The 18434-nt window shown below is 45.1% G+C and overlaps 1 protein-coding gene across 3 annotated transcripts in view; it reads right to left on the minus strand.

Annotated features, from left to right (window-relative positions):
• The window catches only part of CCDC61 (coiled-coil domain containing 61), a 934642-nt gene that overhangs the window by 648039 nt on the left and 268169 nt on the right, over positions 1-18434 (minus strand). For all 3 annotated transcript variants that reach the window (XM_044087587.1, XM_044087502.1, XM_044087417.1), the window contains exon 4: positions 17221-17373. In XM_044087587.1, coding sequence (XP_043943522.1) covers positions 17221-17373 — 153 coding nt within the window. The remainder of the gene's footprint in view (positions 1-17220; positions 17374-18434) is intronic.

The raw sequence follows: 18434 nt of genomic DNA on the forward strand, positions 1-18434 counted from the left end.
TAGACAAACTTGAAAAAAAGAGTACTGGTAAGCAGTCGACCTGGACTTCTCAAAGTTTTCTGAATGGATCTAGTACACAGAACTAATGGGAAAATAAAGAGGTTGGGAAAGGACCAAGACAGAGGAGTAGAGTAATTGGGTTACAACAAAGTTATGATGTAAGGAACTAGGAAAGTTGCTTACCGCTTGGCTCAGAGGTGACCTATGCCTGACATACAAGGCCATGTCAAACCCAGATTTGATGAACATGCTTCATCTCAAAAAATCTAGATCCCTCAGAGCCACAAGGGCGGGAGACTTAAACCTCAACACTGTTATTAATAGGACGTGCTGGAGGGATAGATTCATCACCCAAAGACTCCCTATGCTGTGGAACAAAATCCCAGTTTATGTGAGGCAGAGCACCTCGCTGGCCTTGTTCAAGAGGAATCTTGACCAATGGATGGGAGATCGCAGATACACCCCAGGGGTTACCTCAGTGTCACTGCTCGACAGAGGCACAGCAAAATAATGGGCACAGTTTCTCCAAACTAAAGGGGTGGCGTAAGCCACAAAACTATGGGCTAGGCTTATAAATGCCCTCGGGCAGATAGCCTAGTATGAACCTATGAACCTATAAAGTGTTCAGTACTTGTCAGTGTCTCCTCCTAGATTAATTTCATAGCATACCTGGCACAAACACTGTGTCCACAAAAGAGATGGAAATAATCACTGAACCACTAAAATTAAATTACCACAAATGTAAAAAAAGTGCTTTTGTAGTGGAAGGGGTAAGTTTACAAGCACTCCACCATGTGGGGTGGTTTGCTCCTCCCATAACCCCTTATTTAAATATACTACCTCTGCCATCTCACACTTTTACAGAAAGTTCAAAGGCCTTCAAATAGGAACGGTGTTCTTGCATCAATTCCACTGATGGCTAACACAGTATAACTGCACTTACAGGTTCATAGGTGTTTACTAATCTAACGACCACAAGGGCCTTTTTAAGCCTAGCCATGCATCTCAAATCTCTGACAAGTTCTGATACCCTTTATAAGTGTAAGCATGCACCTGGGAGATGAACCATTTACAGGTTATATGAGTCCATTAGAGATATAGGTGACAAACCAGGGATGAATTTCCTATTTCCCATCTAATTGTCCAAGTTACACTTGTATCGGGTTAGGGAGGAACTCTGCTTCACATGGATGGGGAGACTGTTCCATAGACGGGGTAGTCACTCGGATACATACCTCTCTCTCCAGTAGGTCCTATTTATATCACAGGTAAGGTTTAAGTCTTTAGAACAGGTAATTCTGGTGCTATTTGTTTTGTGGAGATGCAGGAGGTCCAGCAGAGTGGGGTTGACAATGCCTTGTACATAGATCTCCCCTCAAAAGGCAGACTGCATAGGGCGTTTTACTTGCTCCCTGTATTCTTTTAGTGAGGAACCTCTGTGGATGTTCCAGTTGTTGGATATGCCTGGTTAGGTACATACCAAAGGGGGCACTGTACTCAATGACTGGTCTGTTGAATGCCGAATAAAGTGGAACAATGACTTCCTTGGACTTAGATGCCATACCTTTGTTTATAAGTTGAGCAACATAGAATTTCTTCACTACTGCAGACATGTGATGATCAAAGGCTAGATTACTATCTGTGTGTGTCCCTAAGTCCCTGACTACTGGGTCAAATCTAAGGGGTGTGTTGTCAATATGATAGTTACCAGGGGTGGACGACGTCCCAAAGGACACTATTATGCATTTCTTGACATTTAGTTTTAGTCCATAGCTCTGACACCAGTTGTTTGTCTGTGTCAGCCTCTCCTGGAGAACATTTGTGTCAGTGTGATATTCAATGACAGCTCCTAATTTGCAATCATTTGCAAATTTAGTTCAGTGACGGTGCCTAATTTGCAATCATCTACAAATTTAGTCAGCCAGAGACCAGTGACATTGGCCTTGACTTCTGAGAAGTAAATGCCAAAAAGGAGCGGTCCAAGGACTGATCCCTGAGGGACTCGTGACTGGCCTCTTTGTAGAAGTGGACTCCCCAATTCTAACTTCCTGGATCCAGTGTGTGAGTCAACTGGCTATACACCGGGTGACATACGGGTTTGTACCTAACTTCCTGAGTTTGTTAACAATGCCTGAGGGGGGTATTGTGTCAAATACCTTGGCCAGGTCAAGGTAGGCAGTGTGAACAATTTTGCTCTCATCCATTGCTTGGTGACCTTGTCAAAGAAGTCCACCAGGTTGGGTAGGCATGCATGATCTGCCCTTGACGAAATCAAACTGGGTTGGGTCCAGTGTCTGGAGACTCTCTATTGATCATCTCCAAGACAATTATTTCCATGGCTTTACATACAAGACTAGTGAGACTTATGGGTCTGTAATTTACAGGGTCTGTAGATGGCCCAGCTTTGTGCAGAGGGAGGACTGTTGCCTTTCTCCATTCATGAGACACAAAGCCTGTTTGGAGGCTACAGTTAAATAGTAATTCCACACGCCCTGATAGGTCATGTTTCATGCAATTTAGAAGGCATCCTGGGATATTGTCTGGGCCCACTGATGCAGTGTTTCTGGTCTTGGAGAGAGCGTTATGGACCTGTTCCCTAGTGATAGCAGGGGGAGTTATATTTCATGATATTTCCTGAGGGAAGGTTGAGGTGGAGAGAGGGGTAAAGTTGAAGCTGAATTTATCAGCCAGGAGGTTTGCTATATCTTCTGGCACAGTATAGGTGGGTCCAATTACAATGAGCTCCGCACACAACTGTGAATTGCCTTTGAAGTTGCGGACATAGCTAAAGAATGCTTTGTGGTTGTCCTTGGCCTGGGAGGCCAAACTTACCTCAAATTTGGTTTTGGTGGTGAGTTGTTTGTTTAGTCTGATGAGAGTGCTTTTATCCTGCTGGGTGCTGCACCTCCTAATTTTTGCCATGATTTTCTTTCTCCTGTTATACAGCTGATTGATTTTGGGATTTTACCAGGGTGGCTTGTTTTTTTAGTTAGTTCTGTACTTCTTCCTGGTGGGTACAGCTGCCTCTATGCAGCTATTAACATGCTTGTACAGGATTTCTGTGAACAGTTTTGCATAGGCAGAAGTGCTCTCAGGGTTTATAGGGGCTTGACATTTTGCCAGGTTCTCACTTAATAGGAGGAGGTTAGCCTTAGAATAGTTCCTGAATATTCCAGGTTTAGCTGGGGGTCCAGGTTTTATTTTTACTTCAAAGAAGACCATTTTGCAGTCCGAACTTTCCAGGGAAGGCATTACAGTGTGGGAGGGGGGTGCATCAGAGGACCAGATCCAGTATGGCTGCACCCCTGGTTGGTGTACTGACTATCTGGTCCAGGGAGCTTGTGTTTACAAAATCCAAGAATCTCTGTGCATGTACGTTTGGTGTCGTACACGATTCCCAGTTAATAGTCAGTTAAAGTCACCCATGAATATGGTATTGGGTTGGATGGTTAGTGTTTCTAATAAGTTTAAATACATGCTGTGGATTTCCTGGGTCATAGAGGGAGGATCTACAGTTTGCAAGGAAGTGGTATTGAATTTTACCTATGGTGATTTGAACATGGAGCAGCTCAAATGCATTTTCCTGTTTGACAAGTCAAGTACAACTTTATTGTCATTCAGACCATACACCAAGTGCACAGCTGAACGAAATGACGTTTCTATGTGCTAAAACATACAATTAAAAACAAACCCATAACAGCAATACCAACAATATTAACAGCAGCAACAGCACAGTCCAAGGGATCAATAATGCAAACAACCATGCTTTGCCAGTCTCAGAGGCGATATTCAATGACCGCAGCCTCCTACCATCCATACTATCGCCATCTCCATCCCAAACACCAACAAATGTTCCAAAGTCCCCAACCATTCACCTCCGATCACTCCAATCCTCTCCACTGGCACACTACTACCTTATGCTCAAACAATTTACAGTGGCGACAACAGTCCTCACCTTCCACATCGTACTCACTGAGATAGTCAGCTCCATTCACCAACACCAGCACCATTCCAAAGTCTGGACTAATCCTCGACCCCACAGAATCTCCCAGAGTCCAAAATCCACAAGCCAGGCTCCGATTCCTGTACTCGACACAAACCTCCATCCCTGAAGGCCCAAGATGAACATGGTCAGCTCAACAGTCGCCGAAAGATCCAACATCAAGGCATGTCCACAAGAAACGAGCAGAAAAACACCACTGCTGCATTCACCACACACCAAAACGGTTCATAAAATGGACAACATACTTACTGACAGAAAACCTACATAAATACAAAAAAAAACATGAACTGCACATTTGGGAGCCAGAGTAGCCACTGCCATTCAGGGTGCCACCATAGTAGCAGAACCAGCCTTGAAGTATATTTACTTTTGATGTAAATAGAGACACCTCCACATTTAGTCCTTGCCTGTGAAGTAGCTGGCTTAAATGTGTGGAAGGCATTAAAAACCTTGCACTGCTGGTGTGCTCTTCGTGGCTTTAAACCATGGCTCAGTGACTGCACAGACATCAGCATTCTCTAGGGTAAAGGGAGCTTCTACGGAGTGGAGTTTTTGTTTAGACTCCTAGCATTGAGCAGTAATATCTTTTGATTTTGTTGGTTTTGATTTGCTATGTCAGAAGTACTTTCAGTTTGGCATTGCCTAAAAAAAGGCACTATGGAGGAAGACAATGTTTTAGCTAATATTCCAAAGCCTAAAGGAGAGATGCAGACCATCCCTGGCAAAGCAGTGTGGTCTGTTGACCATCTCCTTTCATGCTGACAAATATCGCACCCCCTCAGAATGACACCAGGAACTAAACCAATTATTAAAGTCAATCATCTTTTGTTCACATTGTGGTATTATCCTTGGAGAAGGTCAAATGCTGCTCAATGCTGCGCTCATACCAGACTGAGACACATAGTCAAAGATCAAAAGTATTAATGTTTAACCACAAAGAGAAAAAAACTAAAACTAAACATCCCACCAAACAGAAAACTCCAAAACTTAAAATGTAAAACAAAAATATGGAAGTTGCACTGTACTCAGACAACACAAATCAGTGGAACTTTACATTTGGTGTCTTACCCTGACTCTTTCAGGAATCTGATAAAATGATAGGCTTCCTTTCGTCTCAGACACATCTGAGAGAATGACGAATAGGATAAACCTCTTTACTGAAGGCAGCAGTGAAAGATGGTGGTAAAACAGAGTGGGCAGAAAGCTAGTAAACGGAGGTTCAGTTTACACAAATGTAAAGTACTGCATCAGGGTCGCACTGCCCATGTTGATAAGTATCAGTGGGGGGTTGTGGAAATGATGGCAAACGAGTCAGGACAGGATCTAGAGGTGCTACTTGCACCTGAACTACATCAGGATGAGAGTAATATGGCAGTGTTGACAAAAACAGAATGCTGGGGTGTACACTCAAGAGGAAATACTTCATAAGCAAAGAGGTAGTGAACACATTCTAGTGAGTACTAGACAGGTCACAACTGGAGTACTGTGCACAATACTGGAGGCCATACAAGGAAAAGGACAGCAGGCAGCATGACGAAGTGCAGAGGAAAGCTAACAAAATGTATTTGGGGCAGAGCAGGAAAGATAAGACCAGAGACTACATGAGGTGGGGCTCTTTTTATTTACTAGAGACCATAAGAAAAGTACAGTTTTGTACCTACCATAAATGTAGATGTCCGATAGGTATGCATCTGCAGTCCTTACATATGCGTTGTCCTTCCTCAGGCAGCCCTTCGGTCGGCCGGATTCCAAAGTCTGGGTCCGGCGTCGGCTGATGTCGCCCTTTTCCCGACGTCAGAGCGCCTGGGATATAAAAGCATCAGCCGACGCCATCTTCCTCAGTTTTTCTTGCCCCGGATGCCAGTTGCCCTCTAAGTAAGGCTAAATTTGGAGATATGGAAAAATTCCAAACGTGTACAGCCATAAAAAATAAACAAATACACCATAAAAGATAACCCCAGCTAGCTAAAAAGAGGGATAGGTACCCAAAGTATACCACCGAGGGGTAGGAGGGAGGGAAAACCTGACTGCAGATGCATACCTATCGGACATCTACATTTATGGTAGGTACAAAACTGTACTATGTCCTTCAAGGATGCATCTGCAGTCCTTACATATGGGTAGAATACTATAGCCAAGCTGGGGGAGGTAGGACCTAAGTAAAGGATGGTGTAGCTAACATGCCCTGCAGGACTGCAGTAGCAAAGCCTGCTCTGGATCTGGAATATAACGGCAAGTTGTAATGCTTGGAAAATGTATGCACGGAGCTCCATGTAGCAGCTTCTAAAATGTCCTTTGTAGCCACCCCTCTTAAGAAGGCTGTGGAGGTGGCTGTTGCTCTGGTGGAATGAGGCCTAATGTTAGCTGGTACAGCTTTTCCATGAAAGGAGTAACAGAACCGAATGCAATTTCCTATCCATTTTGAAACTGTCTGTTTGGAAATTGCTTTTCCTTGTACACCAGCAGCATAGGCTACAAAGAGTTGGTCAGTTTTTCTGTAAGTCTTAGTTCTGTCCAAGTAGTAGCGCAACTGTCTGTGGATGTCCAAAGTATGCAGAAGTTTCTCTCCTTTATTTTGTGGATTTGGAAAGAAGGTAGGCAGGTGAATAGCTTGGTTCAGTGAGACCCTGGATACCACCTTTGGCATGAATGAAGGATTGGTTCTCAAAGAGACTCTGTCCTGATGAAAAATGAGAAATGGCTGTACTGCCATGAGGGCCTGTAACTCAGATACTCTTCTTGCTGAGGTTATGGCCAGAAGGAAGGCAGTCTTCCAAGACAGGAATTGTAGTTCTGAAGATGCTGCTGGTTCAAAGGGAGGAAGAGTTAATTTTTCCAACATGAAGTTAAGGTCCCATGTAGGCACTGGTGGTTTCCTTGGAGGGTTGATGTTTTTTATCCCTCTTAGAAACTGCCTTAGCAGAGGATGAGAGAATACAGGTGGGTCAGTGTTGTACTCTGCTGAAATTGCTGAAGCATGAATCTTTATGGAGGAATAAGAAAGGCCATTATGGAGCATTTCAGCCAAGTATTCCAGAATATGTGGAATGCTCATGATTGTCGGATCTTGACCCTTTGCGATGTTCCAGGTACGAAATCTTTTCCACTTTGCTGAATATGCTTTTCTTGTGGAAGGGCGCCGGGCTTCCATGATGATATCCTGTACCCTCTTGGATAGTTTATCCTGGCGAGGAGTCGCGGTATTCTCCAGGCTGTCAGCTGTAAGGTTTTTAGACTGGAGTGCAGAGTCTTGTAATTGTGCTGTGTCAGAAGAAGTGGCCATTGTGGTAGAGGCCAAGGTTTCGTGCGTGACATGCTCCTTAACAGTGGGTACCAGTGTTGTCTTGGCCAGTCCGGGGCTATCAGAATTACTTTTGGTTGCTCTGTCCTGATCTTCAGTAAGACCTTGGTCATTAATGGAAGTGGTGGGAATGCATATACTGTTAGAGTATTCCAGCTGAAGGAAAGGGCGTCCACTTTCCATGCTTGAGGATGGTATGTCCTTGTGCAGAATTTCCTCAGTTGATGGTTGTAGTGGGAGACAAAAAAGATCTATGTCCGGCGTTCCCCATGATTGTGTTATCTGGAGAAAGATATCTGGGTGCAACATCCATTCATGTGGATCCATGATGTTTCTGCTCAGACTGTCCGCCAGTACATTGTCTTTTCCAGGTACGAACTGGGATTGTAGCTCTATATTGAGTTTTAGGGAAAGTTCCCACAGACTCATTGCCAGCCTGCAAAGAGGGTATGAATGGGTACCTCCTTGCTTGTTTATGTACCACGTAACTGTGGTATTGTCTGTCTTTATTAACAGGTGACCTTGGTGCAGGAAGAGCTTGAAGGCCTCGATGGAATGCATCACTGCCAGCATTTCCTTTTGGTTGATGTGCAGATGCAATTCTTTTTGTGTCCATTGTCCTTGAATGCATCTGCCCTCCATGTGTGCTCCCCATCCATGGTCCGAGGCGTCTGTTGTAATGGTTTGGCTGATATGTGGCTTGCTGAAAGTCAGGCCCATGTTTAACTGACTTGCTTTTGCCCACCACAGGAATTCCTTTTGAAGGCATGGAATGAGGGGGATCAAAGTTTCTAGACTGTGACTGTGCTGAGACAGACTCCTTAGGTACCATTGTAGTTTCCTCATATGCAGCCTTGCTTGTGTAATTAGAAGAATGCAAGATGCCATGAATCCCAGGGCCTGCAGGATTTTCCTTGCAGTTAGCTGGGTTTGTGTTGTCAGATTCCTGAAATAATCCGGAAGTTGTGCTTGTTTTTCTTCTGTGAGAAAAGCCATCTGGGTGTTTGTATCCAGTTTTGCACCCAGGAAAATTATTCATTGGGATGGAACAAGTCTTGATTTCTGAATGTTGACTGTGTATCCCAAGGCCTGTAGTAGTCGGATGGCATAGTTTAAGTGTTTTACCAGTGTTTGCTGGCTGTCCGCTTGTATGAGGCAGTCGTCCAGATATGGGTAAATTTGAATTCCCTGAAGTCTGCAATGTGCAATTACTGATGCCAGGCATTTCGTGAATACTCTGGGCACAGTAGATAAGCCAAATGGCAATGCTGAGAATTGATAATGCTCTGTACCTGCAAGAAATCTGAGGTGTCTTCTGCAACTTTGTCTGATAGGGACATGCAGGTATGCCTCCTTGAGGTCTAGAGTTACCAGCCAGGACCCCTTGCCCAGCATGGGAAGGAGTTGCTGTAAGGTCAGCATTTTGAATTTTGGCATGATGAGGTAAGTATTCAGTGCGGACAAGTCCAGAATAGGCCTCCATTGCTTTTCTTTTCTTGGAACAAGGAATAGTCTGGAATAAAATCCTTGGCCTTGTTCTGTGAGAGGAACCCTTTCTATTGCTTTCATTTGAAATAGTTTGGAAATTTGTTTGAAAGCCTCTGTCCTTTGGTTTGGTGGCAGGTTTGGCATGCCTTGTCTTTTTGGTAATGAATGAAAATGGAATATGTATCCTTTGTCTATTATTTGCAGTATCCATTTGTCCTTTGTAATACTGTGCCAATTTTTTGAGAATAAAGATAGCTTTCCACCCAGAGGTGCTTCCAATTGAGCCCTGGTTGGCGGGGTCATAGTCAAGTCATTGAGATGGTCCTTGTGTAGTAGTTGTAGGTCCTGCAGTACCTCTCTGGTTAGGAGGCTGCCATTGACATCCTCTGTAGGAGCCGCGAGCTTGGCCTCTACCTCTGGCACGTCCGTTTCTGCCTCTTTGAAATCTGTCTGTGTCCGGAAAGGACCAATTCTTAGAAGGCCAATTTCTGCTGAATCTTGGTGGTTGGACCTGTAGGAAATCTTTGACTGTTTGTACTGATTTAGCCTTTTCCTCAAATTTCTTTACGACCTCTTGAGCCGTGGAGCCAAATAACTTTTGCTTTTCCAGCGGAGCATCCAGAAGCTTTGCTTTAACATGCTCTGGCAATGTTTGTTCCTTCAGCCAAGCATGTCTACGTATGACTGCACCTGTCATTGCTGACCTACATGAAGCTTCCAATGCATCATAACCACACTGCAAAAAATGGTTACTAACCTGCTGGGAGTTATGTACCAGATCCTGAAGTGCCTTGCGATCTAGGGGTTCAGGTGAAGATAGTTTTTTATGCAATTCATCTAACAAATACTCTTGGTACTGTATCATACGGAATTGACAATTTAAAGCCCTCATAGAAAGAGGGGAAGAAGTATACACCTTTTTACCCCATCTCTCTAAAGCCCTGGTCTCCCTTTCAGAAGGAAGTGGATTCTTAGTAGTGGTGGTTGCAACCCCTTTAGGGCCCTGGGAAATAGTTTCTGGGTCAGCAGAGTGGCCCTTGTAAAGGAAATTATGTCAGTCCGGGACGCTGTAGTACCTGTCGGGTTAGACAGGAGCCGGAGGAAGGGAGTCAGGGGAAATACTAGACTCAGAGTACACATCATCAATGACATTTAACACAGGAGGAATAGCCAAAGGTCTATGCTGAGGTAAATGCAAAAAAGTCCTTAATCTCTTCCTGGAGTCAGAGAATTCCTGGCCCTGCCATTTGAAATGCTCTCTCATGGAGTGAAGGGTCTCCCCAAAGGACAACTCTTCAGGAGGGGAGGCCGAGGGAAAAGATTCCTCTGCATCAGAATCCTCGTAGGCCGTAAAGGCCTCCTCCTGGTAGTCTGATAGGGCAGAGTCATCTGAGGCCTCATCAGAAGACTGGGGGATCTGTCTGCTCAACCCTGGGCCTTTTGTCTTGAGGAGGTTGAGAGCCCCTGTCAGGATGTGGCTGAGAGCCCCTAATAAGGGAAATAAGGTCCTCAGCTAAACTTAAAATCTGTGAACCGGTAGTGGATCCCTGAGGAATAGCCTTGGGAGGGAGAGATTTTGGCTGTTTAGCAGCCTTAGCACGTGTAAATGCCTTAATGGACATGGATACAGGAGGCCTGGCTGCCCCACTTGCTGGAGTAGTCTTATCCAGAGAAATGGTGTCGGATATTTCCTGAGCACCGGTTTCAGAAGGAAATTCTATGACCGACTCAGAGGTGGCTTCCGGGGCCGAGGTTGTCGGTTGTGCGGTTACGTCGGTCGGAAGCACCGAGGATTCGGTTTCAGCAGAGACCGAGACACTCGCGGTAGGCCTAGGAGTGGTTTCGGCCGAAACCACGGTCCGCATGTGCCGGTCCTTGTACTTCCGCTTTTTGGGTAAATGAGGTGTTGGAAGCTCCAACGGCATGTTGTAACAGTAATTTTCCCCCAAAAATTCCTCTGCAAACTCCGCCCGACGCCTAAGAGTGCGTCTATTGAAAGAAGCACAGGCTGCACAGGCTGAGACGTCGTGGTCTGGGCCTAGGCAGGGAAGGCAGTAAGAGTGGAAATCCTTATGAGGTATTTGTTTCCCACAAGTTAAACAATTATTAACTTTAACCGTTTGATCTGACATCGGCTGAGGCAAGAAAGAGTCCCCAACGGGGTACTTAGCTTTTTTGAAGTCTTCGGTTAGCTGAAATCACAGGAGCTGGCTGACCGGCACTTGCGAACTGCTTCTGCTTCGGGCACCGCGCGGCAAGAAAGACTGAGGAAGATGGCGTCGGCCGACGCTTTTATATCCCAGGCGCTCTGACGTCAGGAAAAGGGCGACATCAGCCGACGCCGGACCCAGACTTTGGAATCCGGCCGACCGAAGGTCTGCCTGAGGCAGGACAACCCATATGTAAGGACTGCAGATGCATCCTTGAAGGACATCAGCATGGACATGACATGGGCACAGTGTTAGGGAGATGTGAGGAGGTGATTCTAAACAGGAAGAAGGTGCATACCTAGCAGACTACACGGACTAATGATTCCATGGATGGCTGAAAGTTCTTCACAGAGAGAGAGAGTTAGAATGGACAATCAGAATGAGTGATGAACAGGAAATCTACAGTGGCATTTATGAGGGGTATACTACAGGGGGAGAAAAGTACAGTTTTGTACCTACCATAAATGTAGATGTCCGATAGGTATGCATCTGCAGTCATAACATATGGGGTTGTCCTGCCTCAGGCAGCCCTTCGGTCGGCCGGATTCCAAAGTCTGGGTCTGGCCTCGGCTGATGTCGCACTTTCCCCGACGTCAGAGCTTCTGGGGTATAAAGGCATCAGCCGACGCCATTTTCCTCAGTGTTTCTTGCCCCAGATGCCAGGTGCCCTCTAGGAAGGCTAAATTTGGATTAATGCTGAAAAGTTCCAAACAGTAGCAAAATATATACATATATATATATATATATATATATATATATATATATATATATATATATATATATATATATATATCTATATATATATATATATATACAAACAAACAAATACACCATAATAGATTTCCCCCAGCTAGCTGAAAGAGGGGTAAGCACCCTATGAATACCACAGAGGGGAAGGAGGGTGGGTAATCCTGACTGCAGATGCATACCTATCGGACATCTACATTTATGGTAGGTACAAAACTGTACTATGTCCTTCAAGGATGCATCTGCAGTCATAACATATGGGTAGAATACCATAGCCAAACTGGGGGAGGAGGTACTAAGAGAAGGATGGTGTAGTTAAGATCCCCTGCAGAACTGCAGTTGCAAACCCTGCTCGGGATCTAGAGTATAAAGGTAGATTGTAATGCTTGGCAAATGTATGCACGGAGCTCCAAGTAGCAGCTTCTAAAATGTCCTTGGTAGCCACCCCTCGTAGGAAAGCTGTAGTGGTGGCTGTGGCCCTTGTGGAATGAGGCCTGATATTTTCAGGAGCTGTCTTTCCATGAAAGGAGTAGCAAAAACGAATGCAATTTCCTATCCATTTTGAAATTGTCTGTTTGGAAATTGCTCTTCCTTGCACCCCAGTTGCATATGCTACAAAAAGTTGGTCAGTTTTTCTGTTGGTTTTAGTTCTGTCCAGATAGTAGCGTAGTTGTCTGTGTATATCCAAGGTGTACAAAAGTTTTTCTCCTTTGTTCTGTGGGTTAGGGAAGAAAGTAGGCAAATGAATAGCTTGGTTCAAGGATACCCTGGATACCACCTTTGGCATGAAAGTAGGATTGGTTCTTAGTGACACTTTATCCTGGTGGAAAATAAGAAAAGGCTGCACTGCCATTAATGCCTGTAACTCGGATACTCTTCTTGCTGAAGTGATTGCCAGAAGAAAAGCAGTTTTCCAAGACAAAAACTGTAGGTCTGCTGATGCTGCTGGTTCAAAAGGAGGTAGTGTCAATTTTTCCAGCACAAAATTGAGATCCCATGCAGGTAGAGGGGGTCTCCTTGGAGGTTTAACATTTTTGATCCCTCTCAAAAATTGTCTAAGCAGAGGGTGAGAGAAGATAGGTGGATCCATATTGTATTCTGCTGAAATTGCTGAAGCATGAATCTTAATGGAAGAATAAGACAGGCCATTGTGGAACAATTCTGCTAAGTACTCTAGGATGTGTGCTAGGTTTGCCACTGTGACATCTGTGTCCTTTGATGTGCTCCAAATGAGAAATCTCTTCCATTTAGCTGAGTATGTCTTCCTTGTGGAAGGTCTGCGAGCCTCCAGGATAATGTCCTTCACCCTCTGAGATAAAACAGTTTGGTTTGGTTTTAAGGAATTTTCCAGGCAGTTAGTTGCAATGTTTTCAAGTTTGGATGCAGGGTCTTGAAATTGTTCTGCGTTAGAAGAAGAGGCCATAGGGGAAGAGGCCATGAGTTCGCCTGAGACATGCTTCTCAGTAGGGGGTACCAGTGTTGTCTTGGCCAGTCCGGAGCTATTAGTATCACCTTTGGCTGTTCCTCCCTGATCTTCAGTAGAACCTTGTACATCAATGGGAGAGGTGGAAAGGCATATACTGTTAGGGCATTCCAGCTGAAAGAGAGAGAGTCCACCCTCCAGGCTTGTGGGTGGTATGCCCTTGAGCAGAATTTCTTCAGTTGGTGGTTGAGTGGGGAGGCGAACAGATCTATCTCTGGCATTCCCCATTTCTTTGTTATGAGTTTGAAGATGTCTGGATGCAGCATCCATTCGTGTGCATCCGTGGTAGTTCTGCTTAAGCTGTCTGCTAGTGAATTTTCTTTTCCTGGTACGAATTTGGCCTGCAGCTGGATATTGAGATTCAGGCATAAGTTCCACAGATTCATTGCCATCCGGCATAGAGGGTAGGAATGTGTGCCTCCTTGTTTGTTTATGTACCACATGACCGTGGTGTTGTCTGTCCTTATTAACAGATGTCCTTGCTGGAGGAATGGTTTGAATGCCTCGATTGCATGTCTCACTGCCAGCATTTCCTTTTGGTTTATGTGCATGCTTAGCTGCCCTTGAGGCCATAGGCCTTGGATGCATTTGTCCTCCAAGTGTGCTCCCCATCCTCGGTCTGAGGCGTCCGTGGTGATGGTCTGCCTTGTTTTTGGTTTGTTGAAAGGCAACCCTCTGTTGGACTGGCAGGCCTGAGCCCACCACAGGAATTCCTTTTGAAGGCATGGAATGATTGGTATCATGGTTTCTAGGCTGTGACTGTGTTGAGACCATACATTCCTTAGGTACCATTGCAATTTTCTCATATGCAGCCTGGCATGTGGAATCAAGATTATGCAGGATGCCATGTAACCCAGGGCCTGCAGGACTTTCCTTGCAGTAAGCTGAGTTTGTCTTGTCAAAATCATGAAATAATCTGGAAGTTGTTTTTGTTTTTCTTCTGTGAGAAAAGCCATCTGAGTGATTGTGTCCAGATCCGCACCCAAAAAGGTTATCCTTTGGGATGGCACTAGTCTTGACTTTTGGATGTTGACTGTGTATCCCAAGGCCTGTAGCAAGTGTATGACATAGGCCAAGTCCTTTATCAATTTTTTCTTGTTGTCCGCTTGTATTAGGCAGTCGTCCAGGTATGGATAAATTTGAATTCCCTGAAGCCTGCAATGTGCAATTACTGATGCCAGGCATTTCGTGAATACTCTGGGCGCAGTAGATAAGCCAAAGGGCAATGCTGAGAATTGATAATGCTCTGATCCTGCAAGAAATCTGAGGTGTCTTCTGCAATCTGGTCGGATAGGGACGTGCAGGTATGCCTCCTTGAGATCTAGAGTCACCAACCAAGACTCCTTGCCCAGCATGGGAAGAAGTTGCTGTAGGGTCAGCATTTTGAATTTTGGCACAATGAGATAAGTGTTGAGCGCGGACAGGTCGAGAATAGGCCTCCATTGGTTTTCTTTTCTTGGTACCAGGAATAATCTGGAGTAAAATACTTGGCCTTGTTCTATAGATGGTACCCTTTCTATAGCTTTCATCTGAAGTAAATTGCTGATTTGTCTTAAAGCCTCTGCCTTCTGGTTTGGTGGAAGGTTTGGCATTCCGCCCCTTTTTGGCAAAGTGTGGAAGTAAAACCTGTATCCTTTGTCTATTGTTTGCAATTTCCATGTATCCTTTGTAATGCAATGCCAGTTTTTTGAGAATAAAGCCAGCTTTCCGCCTAAGGGAGGTTCCAGTTGATCCCTGGTAGGCGGAATCAGAGTCAAGTCATTGGGTCTGTCCTGTGGTAGTGCTTGTAGTTGTAGCTGTGGCACTACTCCTCTGGTTGGAAGGCTGCCACTGACGGCCCCTGTAGGCACCCTTTGACTGACCTCTGCCTCTAGGGCGTCTGTTCCTGCCCCTCTGTGCTCTGGAGGTGTCTGGAAAGGACCAATTCTTTGTAGGCCAGATTCTGCTGAACCTCGGAGGTTGGACCTGCAGGAATTCCTTTACTGTTTGCACAGATTTTGCTTTTTCTTCCACCTTCTTTAGAATCTCCTGTGCAGGGGAGCCAAATAAATTTTGTTTCTCCATTGGAGCATCGAGGAGTTTAGCCTTGACATGGTCTGGCAAGGATTGCTCCTTCAGCCAGGCATGCCTACAAATTACTGCCCCAGTCATAGCTGATCTAAATGAAGCCTCCAGTGCATCATAGCCACATTTTAAGAAATGATTACTGACCTGCTGAGAGTTGTGTACCAAATCCTGAAGGGATTTACGGTCTAAAGGTTCAGGAGAAGAAAGCTTCTTATTCAGCTGATCTAACAAAAATTCTTGGTACTGTATCATATGGAATTGACAGTTTAATGCCCTGGCAGAAAGAGTAGCAGATGTATAAACCTTTTTTCTCCATCTCTCTAATGCTCTAGACTCACTTTCAGAGGGTAGGGGATTTTTGGCAGTAGCAGCTGCAACCCCTTTAGGGCCCTCTTTTTCTAGAATCAGAGAAATCCTGACCCTGCCATTGAAAGTGCTCCCTCATGGAGTGTAAAGTCTCCCCAAAGGAAAATTCTTCAGGTGGGGAGGCCGAAGGAATAGAATCTTCTGCATCTGAATCCTCATAAGGCGAGTAGGCCCCTTCCTGATGGTCTGGCAAATCAGATCCATCCGTGGAGTAATCTGAGGAGAGAGGTTCAGAGGGATCAGTCCTGGGCCTTTTGTCTGGAGGAGGTTGGGAGGCCCTATCTGGGTGAGGTTGGGAACCCCTAATTAAGGATATAAGGTCCTCAGCAAGGCTGAGAATCTGAGAACTAGAGGAAGGCCTCTGGGAAGTAGATTTGGCAGGCAAAGTTTTTGAAAGTTTGGCAGCTTTAGCCCTGGAGAAGGCCTTAATAGACATAGAAGCTGGGGGCCTAGCTGCCCCACGTGCAGGGGTAGAAATGTCCAAAGGTATGGTGTCGGACAATTCTTGAGCACTAGCTTCGGTAGGGAGTTCCGAAGTAGACTCAGCCGGGGCCTCTCTGGCCTCGGTGGTCGGAGGTACGGTTTCGGTAGTAGTAATAACCGTGGACTCGGTTTCAGCCGAAACCGAGACACTCGCGGTAGACCTAGCCGTGGTTTCAGCCGAAACCGCGGGCCGTGAGTTTCGGTCCTTTTACTTGCGTTTTTTGACCAAATGCGAGGTCGGAGTATCCGACGGCATTTTATAAGGAAAAGCGGTTCCAAAAAATTCCTCTGCGAACTCCGACCGACGTCTAAGAGTCCGTCGGTTGAAGGAGGCACAGGCTAAACAAGCTGATACGTCGTGGTCTGGGCCTAAGAAAGGAAGGCAGTAAGAATGGAAATCCTTATGAGGTATTTGTTTCCCACAAGTTAAACAATTATTTACTTTGTCTGACATCGGCTGAGGCAAGAAAGAGTCCCCAACGGGGTACTTAGCTTTTTTCGAAGTCTTCAGTAGCTGAAAACTCTGGATCTGACCAACCGGCACTTGCGAACAGCTTCTGCTTCGGGCACCGTGCGGCAAGAAAGACTGAGGAAAATGGCGTCGGCTGATGCCTTTATACCCCAGAAGCTCTGACGTCGGGGAAAGTGCGACATCAGCCGAGGCCAGACCCAGACTTTGGAATCCGGCCGACCAAAGGGCTGCCTGAGGCAGGACAACCCCATATGTTATGACTGCAGATGCATCCTTGAAGGACATCAGTGAGGAAAAAATGGTAGGGATGGAGTAGATCTATCAGATTAAATTAACTTACAGAGCAGATTATGCAAGCACATTATCTCTTGCTGACAACAGAATGAACAACAATGGAACACTACAATGATCTAGCTCAATATTTAGCTATTGTAATGCCAGTACCAAGTCCAGATCTGATAACACAGTGTGCATCCCTTCAATGAAAAAGGCTTTAGCAGATTTTTCTTAGAGGAACAGTTTCCATGACACAGCACTTTATCAACCTTTGCCTTATGGTTAGATCTGGAATTAGCTGATTAAAGTCAAGGTGCTACCTACTCAGCACGAAGTCTACGAATTTCTGCATCTCTGTAATCCTTTCCTTGTCTAGATTTTAACGCAGACAGCTCCTCCTTCAGTTCTCGAATCACCTTCTGCAGGACTGCAGGATCAGGCTTCCCCACATAAGGCAGTGGAAGGGGATAGTGTATCCTATATAAAAGAAGAGAGAGAGTGACTAGCAGAAAACAATCACTCCTGCGCACGCACACACACACACACACACACACACACACACACACACACACACACACACACAAGTACTAAATGTTATATGCACAACACTGAGTAGATTTAAAACTTAGGAAGCCTGTTTGAGAAAAAAATAAGTTATCTTCTTACCATAACGTTCCATGTGAGTTGTTCATCTCGCCTTTGTTCCTACATGTGGGTTCGGAGCCGATCCATCGGCTCCGAGTCGGCCACTTTCCAAGCTCAAGATCTTTGAGTAGCTCGAGGCACAGTCCCTATCCCATGATGCTCCCCTACCAACCCCAGATCTAGTTTGCTGAACCAGCAAAAAAAAAAAAAAAAAAAAAACACACTAAGCAACCAAAATACAACATGTATATAGTACATAACTATTTACAATATCTAAACGATAATCTGGCTGGAAAGAAGGACACTAGCAAGACCAACCAGACCACCAGTCATACCCGTTCTTCCAGAACCTGGAGGGGGAAGGTGGGAGAGGGAGTGTAAGAACAAAAGAGAGATCAACAACTCACATGGAACGTTATGGTAAGAACATAACTTCATATGAAGTTGTTCAATCTCGCAGTTTGTTCTTACACGTGGGTAGCGTCCCAAGCACCCTAATCCTGGGTGGCTCACGGGAGTACATTCCTGAGAACGGAGGAACCAAAGGAAGCCCTGTCCCTGGAGGCCCTGTCCACTTTGTAATGAGTGATAAACATATGAGGTTTGGACCAAGTAGCAGCTGCACAAATGGTGTCCAAAGGTAAATGGGCTGCGTGGGCTAGAGATGTAGAAACAGCCCAGGTAGAATGAGCTTACAACTTCACGTTCTAAAGGTTGTTTAGCTGAAGAATATACAAATTTTATACAATCAGAAATCCATTTGGACAATGTAACTTTGGATACTGAAAAAACCTTTCTTATTGTCTGCATAGGAAACAAATAGTTGATCAGATTTCCTAAATTATTTTGTTCTGTCTAAATAAAACCTCAACTGTCTGTGAACATCAAGCTTA

The sequence above is a fragment of the Protopterus annectens genome, chromosome 1.part0 (genome assembly GCF_019279795.1).
Source record: "Protopterus annectens isolate FY-2018-M chromosome 1.part0, PAN1.0, whole genome shotgun sequence".
NCBI classification, from domain to species: Eukaryota; Metazoa; Chordata; order Ceratodontiformes; family Protopteridae; genus Protopterus; species Protopterus annectens.